This window comes from Pelobates fuscus, chromosome 6, assembly GCF_036172605.1.
Source record: "Pelobates fuscus isolate aPelFus1 chromosome 6, aPelFus1.pri, whole genome shotgun sequence".
In the NCBI taxonomy this organism is placed as follows: domain Eukaryota; kingdom Metazoa; phylum Chordata; class Amphibia; order Anura; family Pelobatidae; genus Pelobates; species Pelobates fuscus.
Window position 1 is genome coordinate 212326860 of NC_086322.1, and position 16376 is coordinate 212343235.

Consider the following 16376-nt stretch of genomic DNA (forward strand, 5'->3'; position numbering starts at 1 on the left):
ATCTCTCTCCAACTGTAGAGTGCCAAGGGTGAGCCGAATTCAAGATCCTTGATTGCCACCATACACCTGATCTTTAACACACCTGTCAAGACCATAATACTAAGCAGTTAACCCAAAAATGACACCTTGTAAAAGATGACCAATACCACTCTACTGTTTCCGATACCAAGTTTAATAAGTTAATATTATACTTCCACTATCTTATGTGATCCAATGACACTGTATTATTTTTATGCATAAAAAATAAAATAAAACATAATTATGTTAACTTTGTATTTGAATACTGAAGAGGGATTGCAAATACTTCTCATTGAGCTGCATTGGAAAGCCTGTGATTGGACAACCACAGAAAGTCTGGGTGGGGTTAGAAGGGGAGGGGTTGCAAAGACTTCATACAAGAGATCTACATATTTGCAAGCTATTTTTAGATATACCCCCAATGATAAAAATGACCAATGAAATGCATATATTGTAAACAGCATATGTTTATTTATTTTTTTATATTTACTTTAACAGAGGAATGTCCCTTTAACTTCTTCTCAATAAGAAGCAACAAAGCATTATTTTGTCATGCCCCAAACCTACAACTGTAACACTTATTTTGTGGTTAGTATTGTAGCTCATGTTTCTCTAATAGGAATTGTTGTTGGCATAAATAAAGTAATTATAACAATAGAAGTGATAATATTGTTACAACATTTGGTTACGGTAACTATATAATAGTCCCTATAGACAGCATTTTCAGACTGTGATTTTGCAATAAATAAGGAAGTTGGTATCATGTAATCCCCTTGTGACAAGAATTTCACTTTACACTTTGGTATGGTCTAAGCCCAACAAACCATTAATAATGGTATGTAAAAGTATTTTAAATAACAGATGGTATTGGTATGGATCTACACACACAAAAACACATTTCTAGTGGCAGACAATATTCGCCCCCAGGCACTAATGCCCCATTAAAGGCTTATCTTTCAATTTGTTCTGACAGTGAAATATAAGCATTATTTCTGTCTCAAGGATCTGAAATAAAAGCCGCACGTATTGTTAGAGATGAATATGTTTTTTTTTTTGTGTGAATATAATTTTTATTTATTCGTCGTGCAGACATCAAGGATCAGTAAGACTTACAGGTCTCCACAATGTGTTATGGCAAATAATATCAGGTCGGGCTCGCAGGCCCACAGCGTGGACGGACTCGCAGGTCCCCATTCTCTGGTGTTATGTGCTTCACTTAATACAGGTTATTGTACATGTTATAAACGGGGTGAACCATATGCATAGTAACCGTCCTTATTCCAGGTTAGATAGCATTTTACAAGGTGTCGGTGTTTGTGAAGTGAGCACCGTTATCTGTGTCATTTGTATATGTAAGAACCTTGGTACTTTCTTTATGTCCCAGCTATCGTGTTCGAGTTCCGTCTGTGTGTCGGTGTTCCCACGCTATCTTTTTGGTGCATACATTGTATTAGAGGTTCATTCTGTGTGTGAGCCTGGATACATAGGCCTCTCTTCTTGCCTCTGTCGTCGGGCCTCTCATAGGGCCCTTTGTCTCGAGTCGTGTGGTATTGCCCTTGTTGAGTTTGTGTTTTCCCCACTGTTACTGTTAGTATATCCTGTGTTTAATTAGGGATGTGATGGTATTGTGGGCAAGAGGTTCCCTCTTGCTGAGTGGGTGGTTGCGGCTTTAGCCGTGTCGTTTCCGGACCCGTCTGGGATTGTTACGTTCGTTCGTCTGGTATGTCGTTGGGGTGTGATCCCCGACAGGTCTGGGGGTGTTATGCCCGACAGGTCTGGGGGTTTCGTGCCGTTCTGTGCGTGTTTTCGTTCAGGGTGAGGTTATCCCTTGTTGCGGTGGGTGCAGTAGGGTGGGTTCGGGCAGTGGTATAACTCGGGTTGTTAGGGAGAAGGGGGGGTTCTGTTCTGATCGTCTGTCAGTCGTCTTCTGTCGTCTGGAGTATGTGTTCTGAGTCCTATCTGTCTGTGTTGTGGTGTTCGTCAATGTCAGTTCTGAGTTTTAGTTGAAATCCCTCCTTTGCTGTCTCTAGGATCCACTGCGTCCATATGCTCATGTAGGTCGTAGGGGTAGTATTGGCCATCATGGTCAGCTCCTCTATCGACCTCGCTTTTCAGGATGTCTTCCTTCACTTGAAAGTGCATTAAGCAGCACACCACGTCCCTTGGAGGGGACTCCGGTGAGCCTCTGGGTCTGAGGGCCCTGTGTGCCCTAACGAATTCAATAGGCGTTGTGTTCGGCCGCTGTAAGAAGGAGTTGAAGATTTCTGTGAGGGTATCACGTATTGGGGTGGTCTGGTCTAATTCCTCTGGCAGGCCTCGAATTCTGAGATTCTGCCGCCTCCCCCTGTTGTCTAGGTCCTCCATATGGAGGGCCATTTGGCGCAATTGCACTTCTTGCCACTTTATTATGCTCGCGGTGGCGTTTTGTGCCGATGTCACATGGTCACAGTCTGCCTCCAACTGTGCTAGCTTGTGTTGGATCCCCTGCATGTCCTCCCTTAGGGCATGGAGTTCCCCCGCTATAGATTTATGGAGGGCGGTATTTGCCTCTTTAAGGTCGGCCTTCGTGGGTAAATTGCTGAGTAAGGATGCCCAGTCCGGCTGGGATGGGGTAGGTCAGGTGTTGGTTGTACCTGTTCGTAGTGCCTGCCGCGTGGTGAGGTCGGGCGGCTCAGGCCCGAGACTTCAGAGTCGCTGGAGGCCTGGGAAGCGTGGTCTGCCTTGGTCATGAGGTATTGACGCATGCCTGTCGCTTGAGACCCCCTCGGGGTGTTGATGGTCGCTGCAGCCTGTTGTGGCTTGTTAGTTTTGCCCATGTTGTGCAGTATGGGGTTGGTGAGGCGGGTAATGGTGTCGAGCTGTTTCTGTCCGCCATTCTGTCCGGCGTCCAAGCCATGCCCCCATGAATATGTTTTTTAACTCTACTTAAGAGTCAAATTACATCAGATATTATTGCAAACAAAGGACATTCCCATATTGAGTTCGGAAAAATCCCTGCACACGTAGTCTATAAATCAGTGTATTATTAAAATAAAATATGAAACATAATTCTGAATTAACATAGATATGGCAACATTGTCAAGTCTCCAACTCTGCTAGTACAGTGTACATTTAGTGATTCCTGTGAAATTCCTTAATCAGTTCCATCCAACTCATAGCTAAAGAATTTGGGTGCATATTAGCCAGAGGAAGGGGATAAGGTGTTTTACTATCTCAAAACCAATATTTATTGGATTATTAACTGCTGGATTGTAATGTATGCCTTTAAAGTAGATCTGTCAATTCTATGAAATTCACACAATTAAATAAAACATTGAAAATCACCCATAACTTGTGTTTATGCTTTTTTTCATGAGATGTTCAATTTCCTTAAAATGTATATTAATGGTTTACCAAATTAAATCATAATCTTGTTCAAACAAGGCAAAGCCAGAGCAAATATTTCAAATGAAGAGGAGAAATAAAGACAAAGTGTATTTCTTCCTCTTCTGTGTATGGCTTTCCTATGTTTGCTGCCAGGTTCAAAGGGCAGTGCCTATAACAATGATTGGCAGGGAGCTAAGATGAAGGCACTCAGTTGCGGGATAAATATGTTTGGATTTCTCCATTTAATTTTGTCACACCTAACAGATATATATTTGTAAATGTAGTTATAAATAAGCATAACAATCCTGTGAATAGACAGATACCTTTTAACCTTATTTTTAATCTAAAAACATGGTAAAGAATTGTGGAAAAGTTTTGGTATGCTTGGATTGTGATCACTTTGACATTGATAATGCTTAATTAATTGGCACCTGCTAACATGAGGTTGTAGTTACTGCAAATTGCAGCTTCAGCACATGTTAGTTCACAGAATATATAGCCATCCGTGCCACTACATCACTTTTACTAAATTCTAAGCCTCATGTTTGCAGAGAAATATAGATATTGTAGTCCAGTAGCAGGGTGAAATTGGTTCCCCCAATCTCCAAATGTCTTTTTTTAAAACAGTAGAAAATATTGATTGCCATAAAAAATAATATAAAATGTACACATTTTAAATCTGACAGTTCTGCTAAATTCCCAATTTGAGATATAGATTATATGCTAGACATTTCTCTTACATTATGAATACTGAAACATTCCTATGATGTTTCATACTTCCATAAAGCTAAACTTAAATTTCAAGTAGTGTATAGACAATTAAACTTGATACAATGTTATATTATGTAGTTGCATGACAAACTGCCGACTTAAAGCAGCACTCTGTCGCTGTCTGGAGGCTTTGCATAATTTGCAAAGACCCCTCATGGTGACATCACTGCTGGGGGTTCGGTGGCCAGACAAAGTTGAGTTATACTTACCTGAACCTGTTACTCATGCGCGCCCCCATCTTCTCTCGAATGTACAGCATTACATTCATTGAGGTCTATGGAGGATCCCACAGTCTCGAGGATATAAAGCCATTTCCCTATTGCAATCACTGGTGAGGACTGGGGGGATTGACACTTCTAGACTGCGTTAACTCAGTCCAGTGTTTAGAAGCGTCATGCATACTTGTCTCAGTATATCTCTTTTCAGTGAAATTCCAGCACAGTTAATATGAGTATATAAAAAAATTATATCTTTATGAAATACTCCTCATTCAGGTCGGGCTGACAGTGCTTCTTTAAGCACAGGATAATGTATTAGTTTACTACACACTGGGGGGAATGTTTTCAAAGTGTTGCTGAGTAGTAGACATGTGCGATTCGTTTTGTTCCGAATGTTTATTCGGACGAATTTCATGTCATTTGGACATTCGGATGCTTATGAATGTCCAAAGTGCCAAAGTCCAGAAGTGATGAAGTTCCGAAGTGCCGAAACGATTTGGATTTCTGAAAAGTGGCAAAACAAGACAGAGGGGGGGAAAATTATGTTGACAGGAATGATGACAGGAATCTTGACCAATAAGCTAATTTCTTTTGTGCAATGTAATGCTTGCTTGCCCAATCCGGTTTCACAATTTCCTGTCCAATGAAATTAGCAAATTTTTGTGATTGCTGTTAGAGGACAGCCAATTATTATTATTATTATTGCCATTTACATAGCGCCAACAGATTCCGTAGCGCTTTACAATATTGGTGATTTTGTGACACTTGGCCAATGAAGACACACAGAGTCATTGAGGTGGGATAGTATATAAATCAGGCTGTCAGGGTCTTGGCTTGCATTTATGTGACCAGTAGACATGTGCGATTCATTTCGTTCCGAATGTACATCGTACGAATTTCATGCTATTCAATCATTTGGATGCTTACAAATGTCCGAAGTTCCGAAGCGCCGAAGTTCCGAAGCGCCAAAGTTCTGAAGTCCTGAAGTGCCGAACCGAACCGAATGCCATTGGTCCGAATTGCCGAAGCAGACAAATTTTATATATTTCCCAAATTTCCAAACCGAATTTTTTGCCCATGCACATCCCTACTGAATAGTTTTTTTTTTGAGTAAATAATCATTTGGTTTCCACTTTGTGTTCTTTTTATACCTTCTCAGTCAGTTTTTCTTTTGCTTTATTTTTAGTGAAGTGAAATCCAATTATTAATCTTTATGCATCATTTTGCAACAAAGGAGTAATACATGTTGTAGTATTCTATTATGTCACCTTTATTTTATCTTAGAATGTGAGCAAAATACAGGCAGAATATCCCTATCAAGACACTATTCAAATCACTCAGAAAATTCTCGTCCATTTTATTGTAAAAAATATATATACATAAATATTGTCAGAAACAGAGTTGGTATCTTATACGTAGTTTATACAAAAATAACCTATTTTTCAGAATATATGATGCAGTTCTCCACCTCAACATCTGGGTTAAAAAACTGCTTGCATCCTATATTCATAGTATCACCCAGTTCAAACCATGTAGCATGGCTGGGAGCAGCCAACTGCATCTTCTGTCAGGCTGGATATAGGATAAAGAAGATTCTCTACCATGATCTACAAAGCCACACTACAATGGGGGGGCAGGGGGAAAGATGTAAGTTACACAAGGGGGGGGGGGGAATAATCGGAGGTGCAAGAGTCACTGAAGGAGGGATAAGGACACTAAAGCAGGATAAGATACACTAAACTTGGGCAAGACTTTCAACTGGTTGTTTTATTTTTTCTTCTACAAGTCCTTGGTAAAATACATGTGTGCAACTTCTGTTCCGAAAAATATGGTACATTAATTTGACATTTAAGGGGATTTATTCAATTTATCTGCAAACAAAATTGAATGTGACAATACAGAGCTCACTAGCAGTACATGTAAAATGCTAAAACATTAGATCTGTCATAAGAAAGGGTCTTTGGAATCACTAAAGAACTCTAAAGCAAAATAAAGATTATTATCCGTTATATATCGAACAAGAATATGTGGTCTGCTATGCAATCCTTTGATGAAATAACTGAAATGCCTGTGTGTATGCCATGAAATGCCCCAGTGCTCACCAAGTCATCATAGGATTCAATGACATATGCTCACACATATTCCCAAATCAAATGTCTAGAACCTATACAATTATTGACAAAATAAACCCCAGTGCATTTGGATAAAAATAGGAAATTATATTTTCCCTTTTTCACAATCTTCTTGCTTAACAGACTACTTCACACCTCAAAATCACTTCAGCTTGCTAAAGTGCCTTATGCGTGAGGAGTATCCCAATTTAACCCCAGTTTATAAAAGTGCTGATTTCTATACATAAACAAAAGGCATAACAAGGCTTCAAGCTGCCACCGCAAAACAGAAACTCAAAGATATAACTTGGGTCCTCCATATGGATGAGGGGATTTATGCTAGACATGAAGACTTGTCTTATTGGAAAACAAACAATATTGTTAAACTGAATCACAGATTACCCAGTGCATTAATTATTTTACTCACCACATCAATGATTTGAAGGAGAGAAAGTTGCAGTTCCACAAGTAAAGGTTGCGAATCATTCACCACAGGTCGTTCAAGACGATTGTAATTGCGGAGAAGATCCCTGTAAAGCCTCCTTTGGTATTCACCTTGATGGGACTCTAGAGTTGGAAAATACATACAGTGAATTACTCTAATAAAAATGAATTACAAAATTAAACAACTTTATACCAGCAAAATGCAGGTTCAACTGTCCGATAAAAATCTGATTTTTTTTTCCCACAAAAAATTAACAACAATTTACATATTTATTACTACACCCATACCACTACTAAACTCTAGAATAAGTTGTCAAAGACTTAAATAATCATATCCATTATTTTCCCTTATTCACAATTTGGCCATTTACACAAAACTGTGTTTTATGGGGTAGGATCTCTTTAGGATAAAGTTTGACAGTTCAAGAAAGGTTGAGATTGCAGAGAGATTTTGATACGTAACATTTTTTTTTTTCAAGCCTGCCTACCTTCGGCTGCTAAGAAGTCATATGGAGAATGGAATGAAAACCATTAAGATAAACACTAAAGTTTATTCACTAAACTCAAAATCATTGTGAATTCATCGTAAATTTCAAACTTCAATTTAAGACAACACTAGCATATCTGACTTGGAGTATACCTCCAGTTCAGCTATTTGGGCTTTCAATTTAGAATTCACTTTGAATTCCCAACAATTATCACTTTAATGAATAACCATGACAATATTTGGCATAAGTATTGCAGATTTTTTTAAAATTACATGTTCTTTAGTCAGCTGTAATGGTTATATCTAATGTACTGGAAGAAGTGAATGTCGACTCGCAATCTGTGTCTTCATAAATCAAAAAGCTCAACTACGAGTGAAACTCTACCAGATTAAATGACAAACCCCTACTGCCTCATTTATGAATTAATCAGAGTCTCAGCCTTATTTATGCACAGCTAATAACAGATTTTCTAGCCATGTGTCCAACAAATGCCTCTAATGCAGCAACCGTTTTATATCAAGTTGCGTTAAAGTGGATGTCATCCTTTTAGATTGTTTTTAAATACAATATGGTAAAAACAAATTCAAATGTGTCTAAATTGCCAGATATTGTTTTATATATTTAGAGACTATTTACCTTCTGGTACTTTTTTTCTGATGGCTAAATAAAAGCTCAATCGGAATGTTACATAGCTAATATTCCCCACATTCTTCTTTTTCCCACTAGTGACTATGTGTAACTTGACAGTTAACTGACCTCATATAAACATTGTGGTATTTCAAAAAGGAAAATAATCCATGCATTTTAAAAATCCATTAAAGATCTGCTTATGTTCTAAAATCCCCTGGGCCAGTCAGATCTCTCTGAAAATTAACAGAAATTGTGATTTTTTTTTCTGGATTAATAATTTGCTCTAAAATCTATTCTAACATTTTACCACTTCTCCATACTGCCCAATTTTGTGAAAAACCCCTCCTTCTATTTTAATTTTTAAAGTCTATTGTATGCTAACACATTATTCAAAACCAATCTGCCCCCAATGTAAAGCAATATGTTTTTACATGCAGACTTCTCACATCTCTGACCGCTTTTACAGAGTGGAACATAATGTCCCACTCTATCCTGTGAAGGCTCCACAACAGGAAGGCAACACCTCAACACCTCAAACCGCTCTAAATGGATTATCTCTTGCAGAAACACCAGATAATTGACTATAAAGGAGAACTACATCACACAATAAAATCTTTAGTTGCTATTTTTTTTTTTACACTAGACTGTATTATTTTTTCAATCATCACATTAATTTATCAATTATGAAAAGTAATTGGGCCTTAGCCTGTGGACGATCTCGTCCATACTCCACATATGAATACAATGCATTCTTGGAGTCCTGTTAAATAACGCTGAGGTGACCAAAGTAGTAATCCATACACTTCTGATCTATTTCATTGAAAATGAAAAACCCTGGCACCTAACTCATGAATATATGGGAAGCACACAGAGTGGAAATCAAGGGTAAGCTTATCAGAAACGGTGTCTGGACTGTGTAAAGAAATATAAGAACAACTCTACAAGGCTTCCATAGACAACACATTATATTCTCATTAGGTGGTGCTCAGAGGCAATTTAGAATATCTTCTTAATAAGGGGATTTTATATTCTAAAAGTAAAAGATGGTCAAAATGGGATCCACCAAACAGAGATTTTCTTCACTTCCCATATTTTTTTTATTGTAAGTTCCATCACTTGCAGTCACAGGATTTAGAATCTGAAGCAAATCTGGAAGAAACCTACACTATTTGCAAAGCTCATTGCCTATGAAATTCCCTAATGAGACAATGGAAATTATAGATGCCACCATTGGTGAAGAAGAGCTTGCATAAGTTCTTAAGAAAGCACTGACCACATATGAACTACTTCTCAAGTATTATAAAGTATATTCTTCTGTATTATCGACTAAACTGGTTAGGGCTCTAGATTCTCTTATAGACAGTTAGCTTTCCCCGGTGCAATTTACATCAGTGAATATTTTGCTTATCCTCAAAGAGGGAAAATATGTGACACTATGTGCTAACTATTTACCAATTTCAGTCTTTAACATGGACCTGAAGTTATTTTCCAAAATACTAGTCCAGACAATCACCTCCCTCCTTTAAGGTTGTGTCCACCCTGATCAGTCAGAGCAGAGAAGCCAGGGATAATGCAATAAGAGCACTGAACAACATTTATAATATCTGCAGCTGTGCAGTCTCAGTTGTTGACAGATGCTCAAAAAGCATTCAACATGATGGATTGAGACTTTGTGCTCCTTAAACTCAAAAGGCTTGATGCAGGACCACATTTCCATATCAGAATAAGAGCTCTGTATATACCTCTGCACTGTATCAGATTGATGGAATTTTTCAGACTCACACCCTATTCAAAAGATCTAACAAACAAACACCTAAAAAATGCAGTGCAAAACAGTCAGCATGCTTTACTATGAAATGGAAATTACCCTTTCATAAAACTGCAGATTAGTGATGTCCCGAATGGTTCGCTGGCGAATAGTTCCCAGCGAACATGGCGTGTTCGCGTTTGCCACGGACGGCGAACATATGCGATGTTCGGTCCGCCCCATATTCGTTATCATTGAGTAAACTTTGACCCTGTACCTCACAGTCAGCAGACACATTCCAGCCAATCAGCAGCAGACCCTCCCTCCCAGATCCTCCCACCTCCTAGACAGCATACAATTTAGATTAATTCTGAAGCTGCATTCATATTTTTATTTTTTTGCATTATTATTATTATTATTATTATTATTATTATAATTTTGTGTGTTTATTATACATTATCCTCCATAGCCAGTAACCTGTGTTTATTATACATTATCCCCCATAGCCAGTAACCTGTGTTTATTATACATTATCCCCCATAGCCAGTAACCTGTGTTTATTATACATTATCCCCCCATAGCCAGTAACCTGTGCTTATTATACATTATCCTCCCATAGCCAGTAACCTGTGTTTATTATACATTATCCCTCCCATAGCCAGTACCTGTGTTTATTATACATTATCCTCCCATAGCCAGTAACCTGTGTTTATTATACATTATCCTCCCATAGCCAGTAACCTGTGTTTATTATACATTATCCCCCCCTAGCCAGTAATGTGCTTATTATACATTATCTCCCCCATAGCCAGTAACCTGTGTTTATTATACATTATCCCCCACAACCACTAACCTGTGTTTATTATACATTATCCCCCCACAACCAGTAACCCTGAGCGGCGGTGGGGGCTCTAAATAAAAATTGGGGGGGGGGACCTAATGTCCTCCCCCTGGCCCCCACCCCTGAGCGGTGGGTGGGGGCCCTTAACAAGAATAAAGGGGGGACGACACCTAATGTCCTCCACTCTGGCCCCCACCCCTGAGCGATGGGTGGGGGCCCTAAATACAAATGGGGGGGACCTAATGTCCTCCGCCTGGCCCCCACCCATGAGCGGTGGGTGGGGGCCCTTAACAAGAATAAGGGGGGACCTAATGTCCTCCCCCTGGCTCCCACCCCTGAGCGGTGGGTGGGGGCCTAAACAAAAATAAGGGGGGGACCTATTGTCCTCCCCCCTGGCCCCCACCCCTAATGTCCTCCCCCCTGGCTCCCACCCCTGAGTGGCGGGTGGGGGCCCTAAATACAAATGGGGGGACCTATTGTCCTCCCCCTGGCCCCCACCCCTGAGCGGTGGGTGGGGGCCCGAAGCAAGAATAAGGGGGGACCTAATGTCCTCCCCCTGGCCCCCACCCCTGAGCGGTGGGTGGGGGCCCTAAATGAAAATTTAACCCCCCTCCCCCCCTGGTGACTAGGGGTCCCCAAACCCCTAGTCACCCCCTCCCCAAAAAAATAAACTCCTACCTACCCCCCTCACCCAAAAAATAATGAGGGGGACCATTTAACTTTAAAAATAAAAATACACTTACCATTCAATGTTTTCTTTCTTCTAAAATCTTTTTTCAGCCCCAAAAAAGGCCAAATAAAAATCCATAATAACAGACGCAATAAAAATAAATAAATAAAACGAGCGCCAAAAAAAAAATCCATCTTCACCCGGCGAGGGCTCCGCGCAGACTGAGCTCTGCAGGGCGGGGGAAGGCTTAAAAAGCCTTGCCCCGCCCTGTAATTAGGCTCAGAGCACTCTGATTGGTGGGTTTAAGCCATCCAATCAGAATGCTCTGACAGGTAAATGAAGAGACTGACAGGTAAGTCTCTACATTTACCTGTCAGAGCACTCTGATTGGTTACTTAATCCACCAATCAAAATTCCACAGAACTTTCCCACGCTGTGTAAAATGACACAGAGCACTCTGATTGGTGGATTTCAAACCAACCAATCAGAGAGCTGTGACAGGTAAATGTAGAGACTTACCTGTCATTTACCTGTCAGAGCATTCTGATTGGATGGCTTAAACCCACCAATCAGAGTGCTCTGAGCCTAATTGCAGGGCAGGGCAAGGCTTTACAAGCCTTGCCCTGCCCTGCAGAGCTCAGTCTGCGCGGAGCCCTGGCCGGGTGAAGATGGATTATTTTGCGCTCGTTTTCTTTTTTTTTTTATTGCGTCGGTTATTATGGTAAGTGTATATTCATTTTTAAAGGTACTTAGTTAAATGGTCTCCCCTCATTATTTTTAGGGTGAGGGGGGTAGGTAGGAGTTTATTTTTGGGGGTTTGGGGACCCCTAGTCACCTGTGGGGAGGGGGGTTAAACATGTATTTAGGGCCCCCACCCGCCGCTCAGGGTGGGGGCCAGGGGGGAGGACATTAGGTCCCCCCCCAAATTGTGTTTAGGGCCCCCACCCACCAATAAGGGGTGTGGGCCAGGGGGGAGGACATTAGGGAATGAACCCCCACAGCTAGGAGAAAATAACACTGCGCATGTGCAGGGGAAAAAAAGCAAGGAGGAAGCCGGCAGCGCTACCAGCTCCCTCCTTGTAATAAATATGAATTCCTACTCCCCCCGCATTAAAACCTATGGTGGTTACTATGACCCACATATTAATAAAAGGGAGGTTAAATCCTCCCGCATGCCCCTATTCGCATACGGCAGGATGCTGCCCAATCACTAGTGCAATAAGGGTGGGGAACTCAAATAATAAAAATGGGGGGGACATAGTGCCAACCCCCGCACCTCCACCCGGGACCTAATATCCCCCCCCAAGGTCCCCATCCATGAGCGTCGGGTGGGGACCCTAATTAATTAAAGGGGTGGACCTAATGTCCACCCTGGTCCCCACCCATGAGCGGCGGGTGGGAACCCTAAATAAATAAATGGGGGGGACCTCATGTCCCCCGCAGGTTCCCACCCATGACCGGCGGGTGGGGACCTTAAATAATTAAATAATGGGGGGACCTAATGTCCCCCCAGTTTCTCACCCATGAGCGGTGGGTGGGGACCCTAATTAATTAAAGGGGGGAACCTAATGTCCCCCCTGGTCCCCACCCATGAGGGGCGGGTGGGTACCACAAATAATAAAGTGACTATGGGTCCCTGAGTCCCTAGTCTCTCCCCCCAATAAAAATATTCTACCTACCCCCCTCACCCTAATAGTGACAACCAATAAACTAACACCTTGTAAAATAAAATTTCATACTTACCATTAGATGTCTTCTTTTATTTTCTTTCTTCAGCCGCAAAAAAGGGCAAATAATAATCCATAATACCCGCCACAACTGTTAATTTTAAAAAAACCTGAGAGCAAAAAAAAAGGCAGAAAAAAATAAAAAATCCTGACTCTAAAAAAATAATCCATCTTCACCCTACAAGGGCACCTGAGCTCTGCAGAGTGGGGAAAGGCTTATAAAGCCTTCCCATGCTCTGCAATTTGACTTAGAGAACTCTGCTTGCTTCCAAGCCAACCAATCAAAGTGCTCTGACATGTAAATGAAGAGACTGACAGGTACGTCTCTACATTTACTCTACATTGGAATCCAACCAATCAGAATGCTCTGAGTCATTTTACACAGCGTGGGAAAGTTATTTGGAACTTCCCCACGCTGTGTAATTTGACTTATAACACTCTGATTGGTTGCTTTCAATCAACCAATCAGAGAAAATTCCAAATAACTTTCCCATGCTGTGTAAAATGACTCTTTGAGTGGTTGATTGACATTAGCCCCCTCCTCATTATTTAATTATTTAGGATCCTCACCTGTCGTTCATGGGTGGGGACCAGGGGGGACATTAGGTCCCCCCCCCATTATTTATTTAATTAAGGTCCCCCCATTATTTATTACATTTTTATTTAGTACGAAATCATTCATACAAAACGAAAATTTCACTGGTGCACATCGCTGTTATCCCATGTATACTCATATTGTGCTTATAAATACACTTCTGTGCAAAGGTTTTAGACAGGTGTGAAAAATGCTGTAATGTAAGAATGCTTTCAAAACTAAAAATGTTACAGTATATTTGATCAATTAACAAAATACAAAGTACGGTAAGTGAATTGAAAAGATAAAATTTAAATCAAATCAATATCTGGTGTGAACACCATTTGTGTCCCACCATCATCAATTCTATGTTTAATTGCACAAAGGATTTCATAGACATATAGTGATGTACACTATTAAACAATTATACCAAACAGATGTTAATGATCCTTAATTTAATATGTAGGTTGAAACACAATAATTAAGTGAAACAGAAACAGCAGTGTAGGAGGATCGAAACTGGGTAAAGCCAAACTCAGCTAACAAGTTGAGGTTGCTCAAAACAGTTTAATGTCAAAATTCCTTCAACATAGCAAGACTGAGCGCAGCATCAAGACATAAGTTGGTTAAACTACATCAACAAGGTCTCTCCCAGGCCGTAACTTTAAGCTAAGCAGGGGTTTCCAGATGTGCTGTCCAAGCTCTTCTAACAAAGTGCAAAGAAACAGGCAACGTTCAAGACTGTAAACACATTGTTCAGCCAAGGATGTCATGCTTACTTCCCTTCATATTCGGAAAATGTCCAGCAGTATCATCAGCTCAGAATTGAAAGGAACCAGTGCGACCTTGTTACATCCATCTACTGTCCATAGAAATCTGGTCAAAAGTAGTCTTCAAAAAGCTGCATCACCGAAATGAAATCAAGGCCAAGTGACTCAGTTATGCATGAAAACACAGAAATTGGGGTGCAGATAAATGGCAATATGTGCTCTAGGCTGATAAGTCAAAATTGAGGTATTTAGCTGTAGCAGAAGACAGTGTGTTCACCGAAGGACTGGAGAGAAGTTCTAGAATGAGAATCTGCAGGAAACAGTGAAGCATGCTTGCAAGTTTGGGGCTGGATTTCTGCAAAAGTAGATAGGGATTTGGCGATAATGAATGGTAAGAAATACAGGCAGATACTTATCCATCATGCAATTCCATCAGGGAGCCATTTGATTGGCCCCATATTTATTCTGCAGTATAACAACCCCAAACATTCAGTCAAAAGAATTAAGAACTATCTTCAATATAAGGAAGAATAGGGAGTCCTTTAAGCGATCCCCCACCGAGTTCGGACTCTGTCTGGGATTACATGACAAGACAGGAGCAACTGAGGTGGCTAAATTAACAAAAGGACCGTGGTTAGCTATCCTAGAGTTTTGGGATAATCTATCTGTCAAGTTCCTTATAAAACTGTGTTGCAAGTGTATCCAGAAGAATTGATGCTGTTTTGAAGACAAAGGTTGCTCACACCAAATATTGATCTGACTTTGATTTTTCTACTGTTCACTCACTTTGCATTTTGTTCACTGATAAAAAATAAACTATTTGCATTTCTATTTTTAAAAGATCTCTTATTTAAAGGGACACTATACTCACCAGAACAATGACAGCTTCAGGCTTTTTGCTGCAAACACTGTCTTTTCATAGAAAATTCAGTGTTTATATAACAGCCTAGTGATAACTCCACTGGCCACTCCTCAGATGGCTGCTAGAGGTGCTTCCTGGGGCAGTGCTGCACAGTAAGCAGCACTGCCATTCAGTGTCTCCAACCTCTGCATGCAGACAGTGAACTTTCCCCATAGAGATGCATTGATTCAATTCATCTCTATGAGGAGAAGCTGATTGGCAAAGGCTGTGTTTGACTTGTGCTGGCTCTGCCCCTGATCTGCCTCCTTGACAAGCTAGGCCAATCTTATAGGGAAGCATTGTGATTGGCTCAGACCACCACTTCTGATGATGTCAGCAGACAGCAAACAGGTCAGAGGCAGATAGGGGCAGAGCCAGCAGCTGCAGACTTGAATACAAGTAAAAGTTTACTACATTTAGGGAGGCAAGGGGGGGCAGGGGTGCTAGATGGTGGTTTTAACACTATAGCTTCAGGAATACATGTTTGTGTTCATGCCCCTATAGTGTTCCTTTAATTACAGCATTTCTAACACCTACCTACAAAGTTTGCAGATTTATATTGTATAAGTTATTACCATGCCATCTCATTGTCATAACTCACTCTGAGAAAATCCCAGTTTTTCAGGGAATATCCAGGGTTCTATGGAAATTATCCAGATGTTACTCATCTGAGAGTCCACCACTTGTTTAACCCAGAAATGGAGGTGAGCACATTACAGGATCTTCTTTCATGGAGATCCCATGAGTTACTGCAATGAATGACTTTTTACCATTTTCACCACTGTGTCCCCTCCATTGCTCAGAAACACAATTTAAAGAAAACTACGACTGATTTTGAGACATTATGTTGTGAGGACACCACAGGGGAATATAACACCCCTGCACCATGTGATCCAGAATGCTGACACTTCATACACAGGCAACTTTTTATTCATGTTTTGGATTTTTTTTGCTCCTTTTTTTTTTTTTTTTTTTTTTTAATTCTTTATTTTTGTAGTGCAGAAGCTTCATACAGTCGCTTGGGAGGTACCCCAAAGGCAGTCCTCCAGCGCATCATAAAACATTTAGACATAGAGGTACAGGATTGAACTTGCACATTT

At 40.6% G+C, this 16376-nt stretch overlaps 1 protein-coding gene across 1 annotated transcript in view; it reads right to left on the bottom strand.

Moving 5' to 3' along the window:
- Positions 1 to 16376, bottom strand: part of LOC134565690 (neuronal acetylcholine receptor subunit alpha-7-like) — a 284815-nt gene that overhangs the window by 173893 nt on the left and 94546 nt on the right. The window contains exon 2 of the mRNA XM_063425328.1: positions 6912 to 7051. Coding sequence (XP_063281398.1) covers positions 6912 to 7051 — 140 coding nt within the window. The remainder of the gene's footprint in view (positions 1 to 6911; positions 7052 to 16376) is intronic.